This window comes from Oryctolagus cuniculus, chromosome 2, assembly GCF_051225735.1.
Source record: "Oryctolagus cuniculus isolate XC-2025 breed Fujian yellow rabbit chromosome 2, ASM5122573v1, whole genome shotgun sequence".
Classification (NCBI taxonomy): domain Eukaryota; kingdom Metazoa; phylum Chordata; class Mammalia; order Lagomorpha; family Leporidae; genus Oryctolagus; species Oryctolagus cuniculus.
This window is the reverse complement of record NC_142868.1, coordinates 25,781,098-25,802,251: the sequence shown is the minus strand read 5'-3', so window position 1 is coordinate 25,802,251 and position 21,154 is coordinate 25,781,098. Positions and strand designations below refer to the sequence as shown.

General features: G+C 35.8%; 1 protein-coding gene across 8 annotated transcripts in view; it reads right to left on the bottom strand.

The window, feature by feature from the left end:
* The window catches only part of PCDH7 (protocadherin 7), a 439,164-nt gene that overhangs the window by 95,969 nt on the left and 322,041 nt on the right, over window positions 1-21,154 (bottom strand). Inside the window, exon 3 of one of the 8 annotated variants that reach the window (XM_070069616.2) lies at window positions 8,352-11,701. The exons of the other annotated variants lie outside the window; for them this stretch is intronic. Coding sequence (XP_069925717.2) covers window positions 11,679-11,701 — 23 coding nt within the window. The 3' untranslated portion in view covers window positions 8,352-11,678. Of the gene's footprint in view, window positions 1-8,351; window positions 11,702-21,154 lie in introns of those variants that run through there. 8 annotated transcript variants of the gene reach the window in all.

Here is a 21,154-nt window from a genome sequence, read left to right as displayed (position 1 = left end):
TAATGCAGTGATACAGACGGATACTTCTGGCTTCCATCACTATAGGAAAGGTAGATTTCATTGAACATACAGAGAACATTATAGATAGATTTTGACAATTTCAGCAAAAAGTATTTGGCTAACACACATTCATACCAACAATAGCAGGTCAGGACTCCATTATTTAAATCAGCTTGCCATTCTGCTTGGCACATTATAATTTCTAACAGCCAATATTGTAATGGCCAGTCTGAACATTTTGTGATACACTCTGTTGAGTTCTTTGATCTAGAACCTTTACATTCCCTTCAGAAATGATCCATCGGCTATTCATTCTGTCCCCTGGGGACACACACATATGGACACACAACTGTAGAATTATATCTTGCACCTGACATCATAGAAGGGTTACAACTGAACTACAAATACCCAGGAAACAACTTTGGAGTAATCTTTTTTAAAAAAGTGCAAACAGAGGCCGGCACTGTGGCTTAGCGATGCAGCTCTCTGCTATGGCCTGGGAAAGCGGCTAAGGATGGCACAAGTCCTTGGGCCCCTGCACCCATGTGGGAGTCCCAGAAGAAGATACTGCTCCTGGCTTTGGATTGGCTCGGCTCCAGCCACTGAGGCCATTTGAGGAGTGAACCAGCGGATGAAAAGCCTTTCACTGCCTCTATCTGTCTCTGTAACTCTGCCTTTCAAAAACAAACAAAAGCTAAGAATTTAATTGACTCCTACAAGGTGACAAGAATTTTATCTATAAAAAAAAAGGGCTAAGAACAAAAGAAAATTTACACACTAAAAAACATACCAAGTTTGGGGCTGGTGCTGTGACACAGCGGGTTAACATCCTGGCCTGAAGCGCCGGCATCCCATATGGGTGCCGGTTCAAGACCTGGCTTCGCCACTTCCGATCCAGCTCTCTGCTATGGCCTGGGAAAGCAGTAGAAGATGGCCCAAGTCCTTGGGCCCCTGCAGCCATGTGGGAGACCTGGAAAAAGCTCCTGGCTCCTGGCTCCTGGCTTCAGATCGGCACAGCTCTGGCTGTTGTGGCCAATTCTGGAGTGAACCATCTGATGGAAGATCTCTCTCTCTCTCTCTCTCTCTCTCTCTCTCTCTGCCTCTCCTCTCTCTGTGTAACTCTTTCAAATAAATAAATAAATCTTTTAAAAAAAATACCACATTTTATCAAAAACACTGAAGTTCACACTTGGGAAAATGTGTCCGAAATTAAGAAAGCAAGAAAACAGGCTCTAAAGCACATATCTTCTTCCTTAAAGGCATAGTAATTTCAGTCTGTCACCACTGTGCTGGAATAAATTCATAAAATGTCTCAAAATTACATGTCATTCTATTTCAGGCTGACTTAATTCCTGGTTATTCATATTTCTGGTAGGCCACAGAGAAGATATAAAAGGAAGAAAAGCAAATATAGAGTAAAATATTTGAGACTCTCCAAACCCAGATAGTTGGAGATTAATACCGAGTTGGAGGAGTAAAAGGCCAAAATCACTGTGTGTCTTCTGATCATTTGTACTTCAGCTCAGCAAAACTGAAAAATACATAAAGTAACACCTCCTCTAAAAAGTCAAGAAAATCACAATCTTGTAATAAATTATAAGATTATTTATTTGAAAGTCAGAGTTAAAAGAGAGAGAAGGAGAGACAGAGAGAGATCTTCCACTCTCTAGTTCACTCTCCAAACGGCTGCAACATCCAGGCATTTTGGCCAGGCCAAAGCCAAAAGCCAGGTGCTTCTTCCAGGTGCCCCACACGGGTACAAGTGTTCAGGAACTTGGGCCATCTTCCACTGCTTTCCCAGGCACATTAGCAGGGAGCTAGATTTGAAGTGGAGCAGCCAGGAATCCAACAGCATGGCAGGCAGCAGCTTAAACTGCTGTACCTCAGTGCAGGCCCCTATAATGTATTTTTTTTATTTATTTCCACAAGAAATTTGTCAATTTTACTAAAGTAATCTGTTAATTAACTTAGATATTCTGGTTATATTTATTTTTTAAAACATCAAATTATATTACTAAGAAAACTCACTTTTTTGTTTTACGTAGTAGTTAGCAACAACTGTAGTACATTTATTACTGTAGTAACTTATTATCCCACATAGAGTAAATAATCATCTTGCAAGTATCTAGATAAAATACATAAATTTGAGAGTGTTTGGTCCCTTGGTATTAAAAAACATAGATGTCAATCAATGAAATATAAAATCAGCATCCTGTTAATCTGTTCTATATATTCTTACTGCTGATAATTAAATTTAAAGAAAAAATGAAAGAAGCCATGCACAGTTATGTTATGAGATCTGTATTCATGGGAATACAGGATGTGGAATATAGAATTTATGGATGCATGGGTAGGTATTTGGCGTAGTGGTTGATGCCTGCAATATGATGCCCTGCTCTAATCCTGGTACTAGTTTCCTGTGTATGCTAATTCTGGGAGGCAGTCATGATGGCTAAAGTGGTTGGACTCCTATCACCCACATAGTTGATCAGGACTGAGTGTCTGGCTGCTGGATTCAGTTTTATCCAGCCCAAGTTATTGTAGGCATTTGGGGAATAAACCCATGGATTGGAGTTATTATTCTGTCTCTGTGCCCATCTTGCAAAAAAAAAATAAAATGTAAAAGTCTTGGCCGGCGCCGCAGCTCACTAGGCTAATCCTCCGCCTTGAGGCGCCGGCACACTGGGTTCCAGTCCTGGTCAGGGTGCCGGATTCTGTCACAGTTGCCCCTCTTCCAGGCCAGCTCTCTGCTGCGGCCAGGGAGTGCAGTGGAGGATGGCCCAAGTGCTGGGGCCCTGCACCCCATGGGAGACCAGAAGTACCTGGCTCCTGCCATTGGATTAGCCCAGTGTGCCGGCCGCAGCGCGCTGGCCGTGGCAGCCATTGGAGAGTGAACCAACGGCAAAGGAAGACCTTTCTTTCTGTCTCTCTCACTGTGCACTCTGCCTGTCAAAAAAAAAAAAAAAAAAAAAAAAAGAAAGTCTAGTTGCCTTAATCTAGTATTCCAGAGTTTGCATAATCGGCCCATTTTACCTTTCCATTTTTTTTTATGCCTTGTGACACTCAAATTGTCAAAGTGTTTGGAATAATTTTAATGAAGCTTTTTGTTCATCTTTGTCTATTGACTTGCCTTTCCAAGACATCCCCTTCCTTGGTGTCCATATGTCCAAATGCTGTTTTTTTTTTTTTTTTAAGTTTTGTTTGCTGGAGGTTACTTATATTTACTCTATTCAAACCTGTTTAATACACTTACATACAGACAATATGAGTAACAACACAATTTTAAGGCAGATATTGCATTACCCTTTTTGAGCATTATTTTGCTGAAAATATTCTCTCTTTTTTGCTATCCATCACTAAATATTACAATATTTCTTTTATGCTCTCATGGTAGCTGTACATCACAATTATTTTTCAGTGATTTTTTTCTGCATCAAAGTAAAATTCTTGAGATCAACATGCATATATTGCTATCCCTCCCTAATGCTTAAAATGATTCCCCGAAGAAAATAAGCTAATAGTTGAGCTAAAAGTCTCCCCTTACTTGAAATGATCTGCATAAAGTATTCACACACGTACACAAACATACACAGCTCTATATGTACACAAGAGAATACTTCAAAAAGTTCATGGAAATTGGAATCAAATATATGAATATGAAGCCAATACTCTGCTAAAATATTTTCATCACTCACAGAGCATTCTCAAAATAACAGCATGGCACATAATTCATGGCACACATTTACTTTGGTGTAATAGAATTTCAATCTCTATGATTTTCATGAGCTTTATGAAGATCTTTCATATGCACGGATTTCAAATTTTTTGTACCAAAATAAACTTGTATTTTATTTCCATTTTCCATAAATTTTTGAAGTACCCTCCTATATATTATGATTTTGATGAATTATTTTAACACTGTTCATCCAAAAAGACAAATACTCTCCATCATGAATGCAAACACAAAGATCAAAAGAGGACTGAATCAGTCTTTTGGGAAAAAAACATACAGTTGGCCTTTGTAACAAAATTGCTTGACTCACTGTTACTCTAATAATTTGATAATTATCAGGAAATGCATTATTAGGCTTTAATACACTACTAGCTTGCTTAGAAAAAAAGGGAAGAAAGAAAATGACAATCTCTCCAACAAAAAGACAGAAATAAAAACCAAGCCTTGAAACACTGCACATATTCAAATGACACAAAAGGCTGAGCCCTCTGTGTTTGTATATTGGTGAGGGAGGCCGCATGCTCAGTTGAAGGAAACCTCACTGCCCTAACTCACTGAACAGTAACTCTGTCAATCAGAAACACTAGTAGCTCACTGCAGAGGGAATGCTGCCTGGATTCACATGATTACCTTTTGATTAACTTTCCTACTCCCATTTCTACCACTTGTCCCTTGTTGCACACAACTCGCTTGAGGAAAAGATACTCCTATCTATGAACAGAAATCTTTCAAAAATATCCTTGGTTGATTTTATATCCCTTAGATAGCATGTATTTGTTCCTTTGAAAAATCAAAATGTGCTTTTCTAAAGCAGTACTATGTTTTTAAGACCAGCTGAACTCACTCAGTGGTATTTCCATGCTTTCCACATGAAGAAGCCTATTCGTGGGACCAAAATGCTACATAAGCAAACGGGAGCATCTTGTTAATGGGGAAAATGCCCTGCCCTACAGAAAATGTGAGCAACCAGCAAAGCAATGCCAGCTGAAGCAATGGTCTGCTTGCGGGTAATTCTCTTTGCGGAACTGCTCAGTGCTAGGCTGGAGCTACTTATCTTGCTGGCTCTGCTGTTGCTCCTTCAGGACTACCAGGACAATTGCATGGCTTCCAGCACTCAGGCACTCATGATTTCATTTACTTGTGAATTAGGAAATTGCAGCCATGATAATTAGTAGTGCTTGGGTTTCAACACGTTAAATAAGGAGTGTGTTCTTGAAAATGCACTGAGTAGAAGGAAGAAAAGTGAAGAAATATAAAGTACCTGCATTTGAATATGAAGCCAATACTCTGCTAAAATATTTTCATCACTCACAGAGCATTCTAAAAATAACAGCGTGGCACATAATTCTGATAATAGGTAGACAGTACCATAAACAAGGTAACTTCCATGTGAGGAAACATGATGCAGAAGAAACTCAGAAGGACTTACTGGTGGAAGTATATCGAATGATCCATATTGCTAGGATACCACTAAGTTTTGAGCATAGTTGAGCATCTGATGAGTAAATTCTACCTAATGAATTACTGAATGACTGAATTTTGGCTTCATTTTTGTTTGGTTAACTTACCTTAAATCCATGAAATTTTTGTAGTTCATGATTAATGGTGAATATGTTCTATGCAGTCAAGTGAACTCATTTATCTATTTATTTATTTAAACTAATTCAATATCTCTCATTGAACTAAAGTTATTTATATGGTTTGGCATGTACAAATCTTTAAGTGAATACAACTTTACAGCAAAAGCCCATTCAAAAATATCTTTTTCTTTAATAGACGTCATGCATATCTCATTGATCAAAACGGACCAGACAGAAAAGTTTACATCGGTACACTACCAGCAATATGAAGTTCTAGTAGAGGTGAAACCAAAAGCTGCTAATAAAAATCAGAGCAGTGATTGACCAGATTCTTCAGAGAGGGATGGGGGATGTTGGAAGGGGCCTGGAAGCGCAAAGAGGTTCAAAGAGATTTCCAAGACTGTGAAAAAAAAAATCTGTATTTTTTTATCACAGTTTTATTTTTATTTTATATATTTATTTGGGTGGCAGAGAGAGAGAGGAGAGAGAGAGAGGGGGAGAGAGGGAGAGGGAGGGAGGAGGGGGGAGAGGGAGTGGGGGGAGAGAGAGAGAGAGAGAGAGAGAATCTCCTAACTGCTAATTCACTCAAGTGCCTGCAACAGCTAGGCTGGGCCAGGCTGACAATAGGAGCTGGAAACTCAGTCCACAACAGGTGGCAGGATCCCAGTTACTGGAGCCATTATTTATTGCCTCCAAGGGTAGATGCTACAAAAAAGCTAGAATCCAGAGTGGAGTTGGAACTTAAACCCAGGAACTCTGATATGGCATGCAGGCATCCTAAGTATGTCTTAAGCTGGTAGGCCAAATCTCATCTCCAATCTGTATCTTGCTAAATGTGATGGTTGGATAGGTATATTATGAAATAACTTCAAAAATTTTGTTGAAAAATTTAATTAAAATATGTTTATTTTGGTGAAAAAAAATATTGAAACACATGCATAGATTTTCCCATAACACCAGTTTTTTGTTTTTTGTTTTTTTTCCCCACAAGCATGGATTTCAAACATCTTTTAGGGCTAGCATTATGTCATAACAGGTTAAGTTGTTGCCTACAATTCTGGCATCCTATAAGGGTTCTAGTTTCAGTCCCAACTGCTTCATTTATGGTCCAGCTTCCTGCAAATGCATCTGGGAAAGTGTTGAAGGATGGTCCAAGCTCCTGGACCCCTGGACCCATGTAGGAGACCTGGATGAAACTCCTGGCTTCAGCCTGGCACAGCCTTGGCCATTGCAGCCATTTGGGCATGAATCAATGGATGGAAAATTTCTCTGTCTCTCCTTCTCTCTAATTCTGCCTTTCAAATCAATAAAATAAATCTTTTTAAAAAAGCTTATCTTTTAATGCCATTTTTCATGAACCTTTTGAAGTACCCTTGTATACTTCTCAAAATTCATCAACATCACATTGAAAGAAAGCTGTGTATTTCCTTGAGTGTAAATTATGCAAATTATTTCAATAAATTGGATTTATTAAAAAAACAAGCAAACATTCATTCCTTGATAATTTGCCCTCCTGATATAGAAAGCAGCTTTATATAACCTTGGAAACCTTTTCTGAGGTCCTGTTTATATACAGGCTGATAACATTTGAACTGACTGCAGACTCTACATCAGAGGAACACAGCCTTCATCTGCAGGCTTGAGCAGTTCTGTCCATTCGTTAGGCATTGTAAAATTTACATATCATACTTTGAGATATAATCATCTGACAGTTGCTTATAATTACTCTTTGGCTTAAGAATAAATGTGGCTGTTTTTTTTTTGTTATGAACTATGATGAATACACACACACACACAAATGTATACTTTAACAAAATATTCTTAAAAAAAAAGTCTTTCAACTACGCTTCTAATGAAGTCAAGAAATTCTTTTATACTATTTCAGAGATAAGAAAAAAGACCAAAAAGAAGACAGTATGCGAAAATATAGTTGGGCACATAAGGAAGAGGCATCAAAACTATAAACTATGCACAAAAGCCCACCTTATTTGAAGACTTGCTCCCTTTTCCCAAGGGAAAATACCCTTCAGTTGACTTGTGGTCTCCAGAGGCTCTATTGTTCAAATCTGATGGTAGAGGGAGTTGTGATGAACATTCAAGTATCCTTTAATTTTCACAACAGTACAATGAACTCTAAAATACTAAAGGAAAATGTCAAAGTGAATATATGATTTTTATGTTTTCAACACTGCTTAAAAATGCAGCATTTTCTGATCTGTAGGGTCCACGATCCTTAGGAAAACAATTCTACTGCTTTTGAGTACTACTAATAATCATAGCTAATATTTGTTTTGCACTTATAGATAGGTGCTGGCTTAAGCACTTGGGGTGTGTTATCTAATTTACTCTTTGCAAACACTCTGTGCAGTAAGCTACTATTATTATTCCTAGTTTACACACAGGAGTCTTTAAGTTAGAGAAATTAAGTAGTTTATTCCAGGTTTAATGGCAGATTTGTCATGGACTGAGATTTTAAAACACAATTGTGCATTAGAATATACACAAGAACATTGATAGTTGTGACAAAGAATTGAAAAGAATGTTCATGCTCTTCAAGAGAAGAATTGAGAAACTCACTAGGCATTCAATGAAATATTATATACAATGAAAATCAGTAACAATAGTTACTCTACCAACTTGGATTAATCTCATGAAGAGAATGTCTGGTGAGTAAATCAAGTCACAGAATAAAATATAAGGTATAATTATATTTATATACAATCTACAAATGAAAAATATCAAGCATGTTTTTAGAGATTCATGCCAATTTGTTGGAAATACAGTGAAAAGTAAAATACCAATAAACCCAGTTCGTTTTCTGTTATATTTTTCATCTGAAATAGTACTCTTGTTAGATTTGTATTTATTTTGCCTATATTTAAGCTTTTCACTGCTGAGAAAGGTTTGTGGTTTTCATCACTTACAAAATGATTCCAAAAGGATGCTTTAGTAAATGTTTACATTTATCATGAATAACAGAAATAATTATAATAATATTTCACATAGCTATTGGAAATTAAGTATATATAAAATACTTATTTTTTTTTAAACTTTTATTTAATGAATATAAATTTCCAAAGTACAGCTTATAGATTACAATGGCTTCCCCACCATAACGTCCCTCCCACCCGCAAACCTCCCCTTTCCCACTCCCTCTCCCCTTCCATTCACATCAAGATTCATTTTTGATTCTCTTTATATACAGAAGATCAGTTTAGCATACATTAAGTAAAGATTTCAACAGTTTGCTCCCACACAGAAACATAAAGTGAAAAATACTGTTTGAGTAGTAGTTATAGCATTAAATCTCAATGTACAGCACACTGACAAAGATCCTACATGAGGAGTAAGTGCACAGTGACTCCTGTTGTTGACTTAACAAATTGACACTCTTGTTTATGGCATCAGTGATCACCCTAGGCTCTTGTCATGAGCTGCCAAGGTTATTTATTTAAAAGAAAGAGTAGAAGAGAGAGTTGGAGAGAGAGAGAGAGTTGGAGAGAGATAGAGAGAGAGAGAGAGAAAGAAAGAAAGAGAGAGAATCTTCCAATCATTGGTTAACTCCCAAATGTCCAGGGCTGTGCTGATGCCTGGAGGAGCCTGGCACTCCATCTGGATCTCCTATGGCGGTGCAGGGACACAGTACTTGGGTCATCCTCTGCTGCTTTCCCAGGCACATTTAAATGGAGTTCTAAGTCAGGACTTGAACAGACACTCATATGGGGTGCCTGAGTCACAGACTATGGCTTAACCCACTGTGCCACAACACTGGCCCCAGAAATTAAGCATACAAAACAAGGACACTGTTTTTTTTTTTTTTGTCTGGTTAATTGTTTTTGTTGTTGGTTTTCAAAGCATGTGCCAAGCTCCTTTGTCACTGAAAATTTTAAGTCAAACCCTGATTTAGAAATCTAAAATGACTGTCCAGATATCAAACAAGTTCCTACAGACTCTTTCCTGAGATGCAATTTGACTAAATTCTTGGGAATACCCATCTTTTCCATATCAGGCAATTTATTTATTTATTCTTTTACAATTACCTCACTGCATTGGCCACCCTTCTAGAATTACAGGTTACATTTGCTACTAGAAGTTTGGCCTGGTCCCTGATCACCTGCTATGAGATCTTGGATCCATATATTTTCCTGCCTGAATTCTGAGTATGCTTGTTATCAGCTTCCTTTGTGCAGGAATTCAAACCAACAGATCAGAAATACCCATCATCTACCTACTTGTCATCTCTCTGTCTGCTTGAACCACTATCTCTTTCTGTTACCATAGGATCATGGTATTATAGAGCATCTTGGTTCCCACCATTTGAAGCAAAATCCACCTAACAATTGCTGCTCCAACATCAAGGAAGTAGTAGAAAAAGCAAGAGCTGCCCAAATACTCTAGCATAGATGCTTGGATGTTTCAGAATCTCTTCTAGAAAAGAGGCAATGGATAAGAGGGATGATTACAATCAGTCACAGAAAGTGAAATGTCTCAACTAATATCAATCATTCATGTATTTTCTAGAGTGTTTGTTGCATTGTTTAGTTGACAAACCATTTAGAGACTATTGAATGTTTTAATGATTGAAAATAATGGAACAGATTAACCCATGGTCCATATTCTCAAGGTGCTCACTAATTATTCTGTTCAGACTTTAAGAACTTGGCTAGATTTGTGATCATAAGTTTGTATGTGTTTCATTGTGACCACAGGATCTCCCTCCCAGAAGAACCTATGATATTTAAGTTGAATCTTGAATAATATCAATAATGGCAATAATAACAAAGTATTACTGCTTAATTAGTATATGTACAAAAGTGAGTGAAATGTAATTCATAAATGATTGTTACATTATTGTCAATATACAAATGAAAAAATTGAGTTTTAGAGCAATTGGGCACAAGTTTTCAAAGATAGAGAACGAAGAGGGCATGGGACAGGACAAAGAGGGGTTAGTCAAGGAAGCAAATGACATGAGATTAGTAAGGTTTAAGAAAAGTTAATTTGGGGCTGGTGCTGGGGCAAAGTGGGTTAAGCGTCTGCTTGTAGTATCAGCAATCCCATATGGGCGCCGGTTCGAGTCCCAACTGCTCCTCTTCCGATCCAGCTCTCCACTATGGCCTGGGAAAGCAACAGAAGATGACACAAGTTCTTGCATTCCTGCACCCGTGTGGGAGACTTGGAAGAAGCTCCTGGCTCCTGGCTTTGAATAGGCTCAGCTCTGGCTGTTGTGGCCATTTGGGGAGTGAACCAGAGGATGGAAGACCTTTCTCTGTCTCTCTGTCTCTCTGTCTTTCTCTCTCTCTCTATATATATAACTCTACCTCTCAAATAAATAAATAAAATCTTAAGAAAAGTTAATTCAAAAGGTAGTGGATAATTTTGTAGGGGTAAAGATGGAAAAAAGACATGAAATTAATTTGTTACCTATTTTGGGGTGACTAGCACAGGAGAGTATGTGGCTGTTGCAGGACAGTATTTTGTACATAATAGATTATGAAGGAATATTTTAAATAAAAGGATGAACATTAAATCATTTACTAATTTTCTTCTGTTTAACAAAGTTGATTTTATATATCTTTTAAATGTTAGTTTCAGAATCTGTTTCTATTTGCTCATGTTTTGTTCAACTTCAAGAAACAAAATGCATAAAAATCCAGACAACATGTTCCCTGACAGTGAAAAATCAAAGGTGAAAGTCCACCTACAATTCTTATGAACATCTAGTGATGTCTGCTAAGGAAACATTTATCACTACCATAAACATTATACTAAATCTGCCAAAAAATAATTACACACAAACATTTGAGATCATTTGAGTGCCAAGAAAATCTTTCTACATCCTCAAGTAACTTTAAAGAAAACACACTTTAAAATAATAAACTGCCTCCCATTTTCCTCTATTAAATGATTATCTGATGTCAGATACTTGTCACTTAGTTGTAGCTTAATTACACAGTGGTGCGACCATTTGGGGAATTATATTCTAATGTCATGCTCACCTAAAAGTAATTTGCATGCCACCTGCTCTTTGGTTCTGAGAATGACATCAAGCACTACAGAAATGGAAAGTGAAAATGTTATTAAGAAACATAGATGTTCTCTGAGATTATATTGAATTGATACTACAGAAGCAGCTAAGGACAAGTGCATCTTTTACTGTAAGGGATGCCATCACCATGTTTTTTCCACGAGAGACATGGATTCCTAAAGAACCTCCTCAATCATTCAATGAAAAGTAACCTAAATTATAATTTTCTTCTCCAAAAATCTGCTTTAAAATATCAGAAAAGCTGTTGATTCCCTGTGTTCCAGTCTCAGTCTCAGAGTTGAAGATACAATCTCCAGCATCACAAGGGTGTAATTAATTAAGGTGGAAGCAGCTTCCAACCTGTGGATGAAGGTAACAGGTGCTAATTACCATTTGAAAGAGTGATTCATGCCACCAAGACTAACTGCTGACTAGGGAGGCCTAAATCAACCCTATTTGAAGTTCTATTATTTTTTAAATGCTGACAGAGAATCCACACTTCCATACCACATCATACAGATAAGATACACTCCCTGCCCTCCGAGTCTGCCATTTCAGTGAAACAGATGGTGAGATTAAGGAATGAATGTACAAGCAATGAGCAGGGAAATGATGATAGATTTTCACAACTGTAAAATGTGCTGGAATAGTGTTACCACTAGATAAATGAGTTAGATACCAGAATTTCTGAACTCAAATATGTAATAGAGTTTATGGTTTCCCTTTGTAATTCCTCTCACTTGTCCTCTGTTGAAGGGCACTTTTGGATAGCAAGCATAGTCACCTCAATGCCTAGTGCTTTGTTAGGCAATCAGAAAATTTTCACAGAAAAGGAGTGGTACCAAAGTATTATCTCATTTTTTTTAAAAGACAGTTTCCCAAAATAAAAATATAAACATAAAATGAGAGATAGATGCTATTTTAAACTTTTTTTATTACTTCCTATGAATAGACTCTAAGGTAAAACATAATTTCATGCTAAAATTATGTTGTTTTAACTTTATATAAAAATATATTGCTGCAACATTTGAACTTTGGTTTTAAAATAATTTATTGAGGAATATTATTATAAAATATCAAATGTTCAAAAATATGCACTATTTCTTAAATCCAATCATATTTACATACTTTCAGAACTTATTTTGGTGGTTGAAAGGGTAAAATATGGGCCACATGAGGATTCTGTAGATATATGACATTATATATAATTTACATATAGATAATTTTATAATTAGAGGCCAAACCTTTTAAGAGGGAGATATCATCTAATAAAACATTTCTCTGATCTTAAGAGGTTTCTTCTCATGGCTTGATACATGCATCATTATAAACAGATAATTTTACTAAGGTAGATACAGTAAAGCTTTTTAAAAAATGTTAATTGAAAATAAAATAAGTGACTATACATTTCATCTTGAATGTTTTGCATGTTGAGTAATTAAAACTTGTTAGCCAGGTACAGATATTACATAGTACTTATATATAATTAAAATAATCACGAAAGTGCCATAAAAATAATTAAATATTTAGTGGAGTAAAGTGGTGTCAGAATCATGAAAGGCTTAGGTAGAACTCTAGCACTTATCTGAGGAAACAATCTCTTATTTCTCATAAATAAGTTTGAAAGAAACCAGCATATAATTAGAAAATATATCTAAGGAGTTATTTACTAATGTTTCCAAATTCTCTCTTAATTCTTTATACTAAAAATGGAAGATATTTTTGAAGAGTAAAGTCAAAAGTTGAAATAACATTGAGTAATAAAAAATATTTTACATTGTATTATAACAGATATGAAACATTTTTATGTTTATAGGCGGTACTGGGAAGGTCAACAGTGAAGAGATGGAAATTCTTGAATTTGGCATCAAAATATGTTCACTCAGAGAATATACTGTCTTTCCAGTCTTCACTTAACATATGTTCTTTCTTGCATGCTATATCTTAAGCAAACTAGACCATATGTCGCCTACTAAAGTACCTAAAACCTTGCTTTTGTGAATTTTTTTCCTTCTACCTGGAATGATTCTTTCTTCCCATATGCCCCCAATGACTGGATTATCCAATGTGGGTAACAAGAATCTAACTATCTGAGCCATCACCATGGCTTTCTAGGGTCTGCATTAACAGGAAGACGAGTTGGAAACTAGAGATTAGAATTGAATCATGTCAGTTATGAGTATCCTAACCTGCATCTTAACCAGTAAGCCAAATGCCTCACCAGAATGTTTCTTTTAGCTAGGGCTGGCACCATTGACAGTTTGGGCCAGATCATTCTCTGTTGTCGGGGGCAGTGTGGTGATGGTATGATGTCAGAATACTCAACTTCCACCCACTAAATATCAGTTACATTACCACAGTTGTGCCAAAAAACAAAACAAAACAAACAAACAAACAAACAAAAAAAAAAACCAAAAAAAAAAACAAAAGAAAACAAACAAACAAACAAACAAAAACAAAAATCCTCTACACATTGCCTATGTCCCTGGTGCAGAAGGGTTGCATCTAAATTTCCTGTTGTGGAGAATCACAATTTAATCCTTTCAAGCACACTTGATGAAATCTTGGGAATCCTTCATTTTCCAGTCTAGATCACATATGATCTTTCCATCCTTCTCATACTACTAACCACTGTGTCTCTTCTCTAATCAATGCCTTTTGTCTTTATATGACATGTATTTATGTGTACCATTTATCTATCTACATTATTAGAATGAAATTTGGTGGAAATCCAGGATCATGTATTTTCTTCCTTGGAATCTCCAAGAAATATCTCTTACTTGCTGTGTAATCCTCAAATATTTGTTCTTTATAGTCAACATTATTATAATTACCATATTATTTACCATACATCATTGTCTGTATTGTAATTTTTGAAAAAGCCAAACATGAATAACATTCATCAACTTGAAGAATGGTTCAGACAAATTCCATTCGCTCTTTCGCTTGAAACCAGAGAGTAAGTCATTGCTGCTGAATTCAGTAATGGTCTTGTTGTCTTTTCTCTCTTCAGATAAAGTTCATTACTAAACAAATTAGCTTTTCAATTACTGCTGTTAAGCCATAAGTAATTGGAATTCACTGAAACTTTCACAGTCTTTTTTTTTCTGGTTGTTCTTTTCTAAGCACTGATAATTTAAAATAAGATGAAATCATGCTGCTCATGATTAAAAAATATATGAATAAAAATGTAACTTGGCCCTCAGCCTGAAGACACAAAATTTGGTTAACAAACTTCTACCTCCTCCCTCTTTACCCCTCCCTTCCTTCCATTCTTCCTTCTTTACCCCTTTCCCCCTCCCTTCTCCTACCTCCCTCTCCTTCTCCATCTCTTTATATGTGGTTAGGCGTGGTTAATCTCTGGATAGTATTCTTACATTCAAATGCAAACCTTTGAGTTACTGTAAGTAGCTGTGCAAATAACTACATGTCTGTCAATTGTGAGGAAGGATAACAGCCTAATATCAAGCTAAACTAAGGTTCAAAAGGGAAGGCAAATGGAAGGAATGAGATATCAAAGCTAATGGAAAATGAATGGTCACACAATTTTTAAAATGAGGTGAATGGTAGAGTTATATTTATTGCTTCCTCCCTCTCCTGGAATTGGCACACCTGAAGGAGGAGTACTCCTGGGTTCCCAGTTCAAGAGTGATAACTAAGAAAGACAAAGCAATTTGAACTTACAAGGGAGGATGGCAGAGATGATGTGACAAGGTTAGTTCTAACAGAAAAAGTCAACATAATTTGTAATCCTGCTTCAAACCTGACTCTCCAAACTCATTCACACTCACAGGAAAACAAATCTTATTCTTGCATAGTATTCTGAAGTTTTGAGGATAGTACAGTACAAAGTTAGTTTGCATTTCAGTGTTGCATTTTTGAGGGATCTGATCCATCTCTGACTAGAAAACTGGGGGAATTCTTCAAGACCTAAAACCTAGCCTCCAATCTAATTGTTTTGTTTAAACTACTTCTGCATTAGTCTTTGTTTTTATTTCTTTATTATCATAAGCCACCTAGCTTCCAAAGTCCATTCTAGGATTGAGTCCTAGAATAAAATATGACACTTAGGGCCTGCAGGTTTATGCTTGGGATCCATGATGGCATTTATAGCCCCAGTAGTTGATACCAGACTTTCATTATAAAGTTGATCTGCCTGCCTGGGTTTCCAAAGTTTGTCCAGGTTCCATGTCTGCAAGTGTTTTTACTTCTTGGAAGTTTGGATCACTTCATCCAGGACATAATATGAATTCAGAGTGGCAGGTATAATGTGCAATCCCAATGTATGTCTGACTTACAGTCTTCCATGAGCCCAGGGTTAGTAGTACACCGAGGTGCTGCTATTTCCCCTCACGATGCTAGAGTTACAACCCCTCAATGCCTTCGGATACACCTTCAGATATCTGGTCTGCTCTGCTTAGGACCTATACAATCCAAGACTTTCTTCCAGACTATAACTGGATCCCCACCAAACCTGCTCTTAATGGGTATCTGGATAATGGAGACATTTCTGACCCTGTTTTGATGTTTAAAACTCACAATCTGCAGAAGTAGGCTAGTCTTTTAAATTCATGATTAGTTAACAGGGCATTAGATAAAACAGGCACAGCATCACAATACCAAAAAATAAAAAAGACTCACATGATTTTAAATTGGGTAAAGTTGCTGGTGATGAATTAATATTCTTTGGTGGTTTTATCCTAGACACAAACTGCACATGAATGATTAGCAGCAAAAGGAATTAACCAGACCTTCAGATGAAAGATATATTTAATATTTGCTACATTTCAGGGGATAGAAGATAAAATTTCATAATCATCCGTGAAAATTCCTACCACCTGTACCAAATTACAACCCTTCTGCAGCTCTCCTTAATTAGCTGTTCTGGGCATATTCAATCATCAAAACAAATCCAAGCCACACACAGCCAGTATAGAACTGCTTTTGATCACTGAGGGAGTTACTTTTGTGACACAGGATTTTTTTTTTTCAACTTTTCCCATGCATTAATTCATCTCCTAAATCTTCAAATTGTTCTAGAATCAGCTGTCTTAATTTATTTTGACAAGATTGGCACATTTCTCAGTTATCCATGATGAATTGCAGCTTAAGTAGGCTAAACTTAACCTATGTTAGTTAAATCCTACAATATTAAGCCTAAAGTTTAGGTAATTTTGAAATGAGGTATTCATCTTACCTTCTGTTTTAAAGGAGATTTTCACATCTAAATAAATTTGAGTGCACTTACCGCATTAATATGGAAAAATAACACTACTTTTAAGGACTATACTTAAACCCTTTCACTCTAAGAATATTCTGATACATAACACTAAATATCAAATCAATAGTTTATATATCCTAGTATCATAAGAGCCATGTCAATGGACATTATGTTAAGCCATGAAAAGTCACTGTTATAAAAAATGAATAATTAAGATTACATAAGAATATAGTATAGAGTAAATCACTCATATTTTAAGAATTAAATTAAAACTAAAAGATATAACAGGCACAAAATAACCATGACCACTAACAAGGCTTCTGAAATTGAAATGTTGCTATACCTAGAATTCAATTGTCTAATGTAATTTCCACAGGAAATTGAAGCATTTCTACAGTTAAATTAAATCAAGTTGATAAAATACCAATAAAGGATAAACAAAATTGGTACAACACAGGTTGGTTCTCATTGTGAAATACTACATACTGCAATTTCAATGGAGCCTACAATCACAGCTGCTGTACTCTAAATACTAAATCTTAATGTCACATACATTTGTGTATAAGAAAACCATATTAGTTAGTTTTTTGTTACCACAATGAAATATTTGAAGTAACTAACTTTCGCTAAATAACTGCGAAGTTTATTTAGCTCATGGTCTCTAAGGTTGAAGTACAAGATCTGGTGGCCTGATTGGTTTAGTCTGTGATGAGGGAACTGCATGGGAAAAGTGGAATTAGTGCAGAAGAACCACATGGACCATGAGGCAGCTGAGGGAGCAGCTAGGTCCATCTTAGGCTTTTATATCCAACCCTCTCATGAGAACTACCTTCTGAAGGCACACCCCCAGTGACCTAAAAACCCCCCACTAGGCCTGTCTCCTAAACACCATTATTAAGTTCCCACACTCTTAGTATTGTAGTCGCTTATGACTTTATTTTTTCATTTTTAACGGAATTTACTAATACATGGAGTCTCAGAGTCACAGCAAGTGCATAATAATTGCTACATTTCTCATCACTTCTTATGTAAATGTGACATTAATACAAAGACAACAGATTCCATGAAGTTCAAAGATACTGTTCATAGATAAGATTCTAAGAATACTTACTGACATTAAAGTCCTATATGAGTCCAAATGGCAAATCATGTTCAACTTATAGAAAAATATATATGAATATCATACATATCTAAATGAATACATATGAACATATACATTCATCTAAATGTAAATATATGGTTACTTTAGGATTTTTTAAAAAGGATAATGTAAAATAGTATAAACAATACTGTAGGATACTATAGCAAATGCTCAAACTGCTAAGGTGTTTGATCAAATGCCGAGTGAAATTATTCACACAGGGAGCATAATACCCATTTGTAACAAGGTTCCGGGAAGCTCAGCAGGCAATCTAAAGAGTCCTTGGGGGCATTAATTTAGCTACTTCATCAAGACTTAGCGGAAAGGCAGAGAGAGTTGGGTCTGGGAAAGATAAATTAATCTTACTAGTCAGTAAAGCAGGACTGGATTTTCTTATGGCAAATTATGGGACATGGGTAAAGGATTCTGGAGCAATTATTGCATTGGATTAACTTTAAAACAAAGCTTGGAAATAGATGTTAGCTTCCTACTCCTATTATTGTTCAAAATGCAGTAATTTGAAGCCCTTGTAAGAATAATATCAAACAGATTACTCTTATTAATTAACTGAATTATGGATCAAGCAAAGCCTTTGTGACATAGTTGAATGTTATTTCTTTCAGCGCTGTGGTCCTGCAACACCAGGTCATGCTTTCAGAACATGCATCCTCAGGGGGATGCGTGTGTGTGCATGTTTGTGTCTGAGTTACTTTAGGAAAGCCAGACACTGAAACATATATTTTTATGGAAAAATAAGAGATGTTATAAATATCAGTGATGTGTAGATGCGTTTTAATTCTGTATAATGCCAACATGGCAGAATGTTGTGTCCCAAAGAAAGAAAATGAGGCAGGCAGAAAGGCACGTATGCTAATACATATTTGCTCACACTTGCAGCTTTAAAGGGAATACATAAAAATTATATTGCAGACAATATCTTTATACAAATTTATCATAGCATCTGTCAGCTCCATAATATGTTCATAAAACTCGGAACATGCGTCTTAACAGTATGCTCATTTTGGTATGCCCACTGTTGTTATCGCAACTCCCCTTGCTGCTAATCTGGCTGTTGTCGTTTAGATCATAGCCTCAGGAAACTCTGTTATTTTGCTTCCACATCAAAATGTGAAGTTTAAATTTAATACATAAAAAGAACACCTTGTGGTACAAAAATGGAGAGAAATAACACTGTACTTCTATAATTTAAATAAGGTTTCTAAAGTGGAAGGGAACACAGCAATAGTCTCATAGGTGTGTAGGCAAAATGGAAGCATAACAGAAAAAGCTTAATGAGTTATTAATAAAAGTTTAATCCTAACAAATATTTGGTCACACAAAAGTCAATGAAATCTTGAAATTATTTGAAATTGTTCAGTGATTTCTGAGGCATGTAACAGAGAACACTTGGTAAACTGCTTAATAAACACTTCCAACTCTAGTTGCGTGAAATTTTAGAAGCATGCGGGAGTCGTAAGTGGTAGCATAAAACTACGTGCATCTTATCTTTTAAACACTATTACTTTTTCTGGTCTATATGTCCTGAAAACTTTTAGCATTTACCATGATGATTTTAGTAGGAAAAGGATTTGTGGTAATATTCATATTTTCAGTGGGTACCATGAAATATATTTTCAGATCTGTATCTTCACAAAGACTAGACTTCCACAATGTAACCTTAATTAAAATTCAGTAGACTTAGTATCAGTGAAATAGTGGAAAAACTGTATGGGGAGTATTTGGAAAAGAATAAAATAAGTTAAAATGTATATTGGGGGTTGCATATTATCATATGAATAGAGATTTTAAAGAACTACCTATTAAGTACCTGCTAAATGGAAATATTTCTTCCCTCATTCATTTCTTAACTACCTAGGATAATTAGGAAATAAATCATCCACTTCTAAACAATCTCATAGATCTGCTTAGTACTTAAGGAACAATAAAAGGCTGAATCCTTGTTAAGTGGGATCAAAACATTTAAGCTGAATGATAAGCAAACAAAAAATTCCTCCAGATACATTCTTTGCCAGAATTGGGATTTCTTCCAACTCTTCGTAGAACTATATTAAGAACCAAGTCACTTTTCTAATGTTGTTTGCACACTGATAGCCACTTCCTTTAGATTTTCATAGCTGAAAATTAAGGGCAGATGCTAGGCAAGATGTTAAATGCAACATGTCCTATATGTGAGACAATTTCTGTGAAAATTCTGTGAAATTTATGTTAACCTTTCTTTTTTCTTGGATATTTCTTGAGAGGAAAAATCACACAGAATTGCGCATTTTATTAAACTGGCCAAAAATGTAACTGCTATACCAGCATCCTAAATAGGATTATCATTTCTCAGTAAGAATATCTATTATGCAACTTTTTAAGATTGGAAATGTCAGTGAAAGCCACACTGCCTACTAGAATTTATTTAATCATTATTATGTAAGGAAATATGTGTTTTCTTTCCTGAGTAATTTTGCTATGGCATGTAGTTTCAAAGACCAAATGCTTGGAGAATTGGGAGTGAGAAATAAATATGATAAGATGGAAAGGATGCAGGTACTGTACACAAACAGATTTAGATATCGATACTATGATATTTATTTGTGTCCTGGATTATAAAATCTCCCTGCATCTCAGCATCTGCATTTCATAAATAGAAATAACAAGACTAATTATAATAGCCACCATTATAAAGGATAACCTAATAATTTTGCTGGCTCTGTACTTGGTGTATTGCATAACCACTTGTGCTTTTTTAAAAAAATAATCTTATTAAAACAAGTATTATTATCCAGTTTTTAACAGATGTGGGAACTGAGAGTAATAGAGCAAAGGAAACTAAAAATGTAAGTATCAACCTTAAAAGATTTTTAGAGTATTAAAAGAAATTATGTTTTATTCAGTGACTAGGAGAGTGCTCTGAAAAAAAAAAAGCTGCATATCCTTTAATTATTATTTTCTACAGTAATCCACCCTACTGTACTTTCCGGGAGTATATCATTTCTCAAAAGCTGAACTCTCTTCAATCAAGAGACCCACCCACCCACACCACAGAAATTAGCATCTCAAAGTTTTAATGCTTTTCTTACTGACAAGCATCAGTCCGTGCTTCCACCTAAATGGACATCAAAGTCTTCAAATGCTATAACAGTGTTTCTCTTATGCCATGCCTCATTGCATTTCCTGACCTTGATTTCTATGACGTTGTCCTTGCTGGGTTTAAGACTCTCTCCTGACTATATGCCTCTGAAGATTTCTTCTGAATTCAGTTCTTCCTAAATCCCGATCAGGTATGATTCCAAAAAGTGTTGTTTGAGATTCATATTCTTTCTCTGCTATATTGTAACAATGTAACATTAAAGCCAGTCTTTAATGAATAGTTGTTCTTCTGTAATACTAAAATAAAAATTTTAAAAAGGAAAGAGGGAGGGATAGCAAGAAGGAAGGAAAAAAC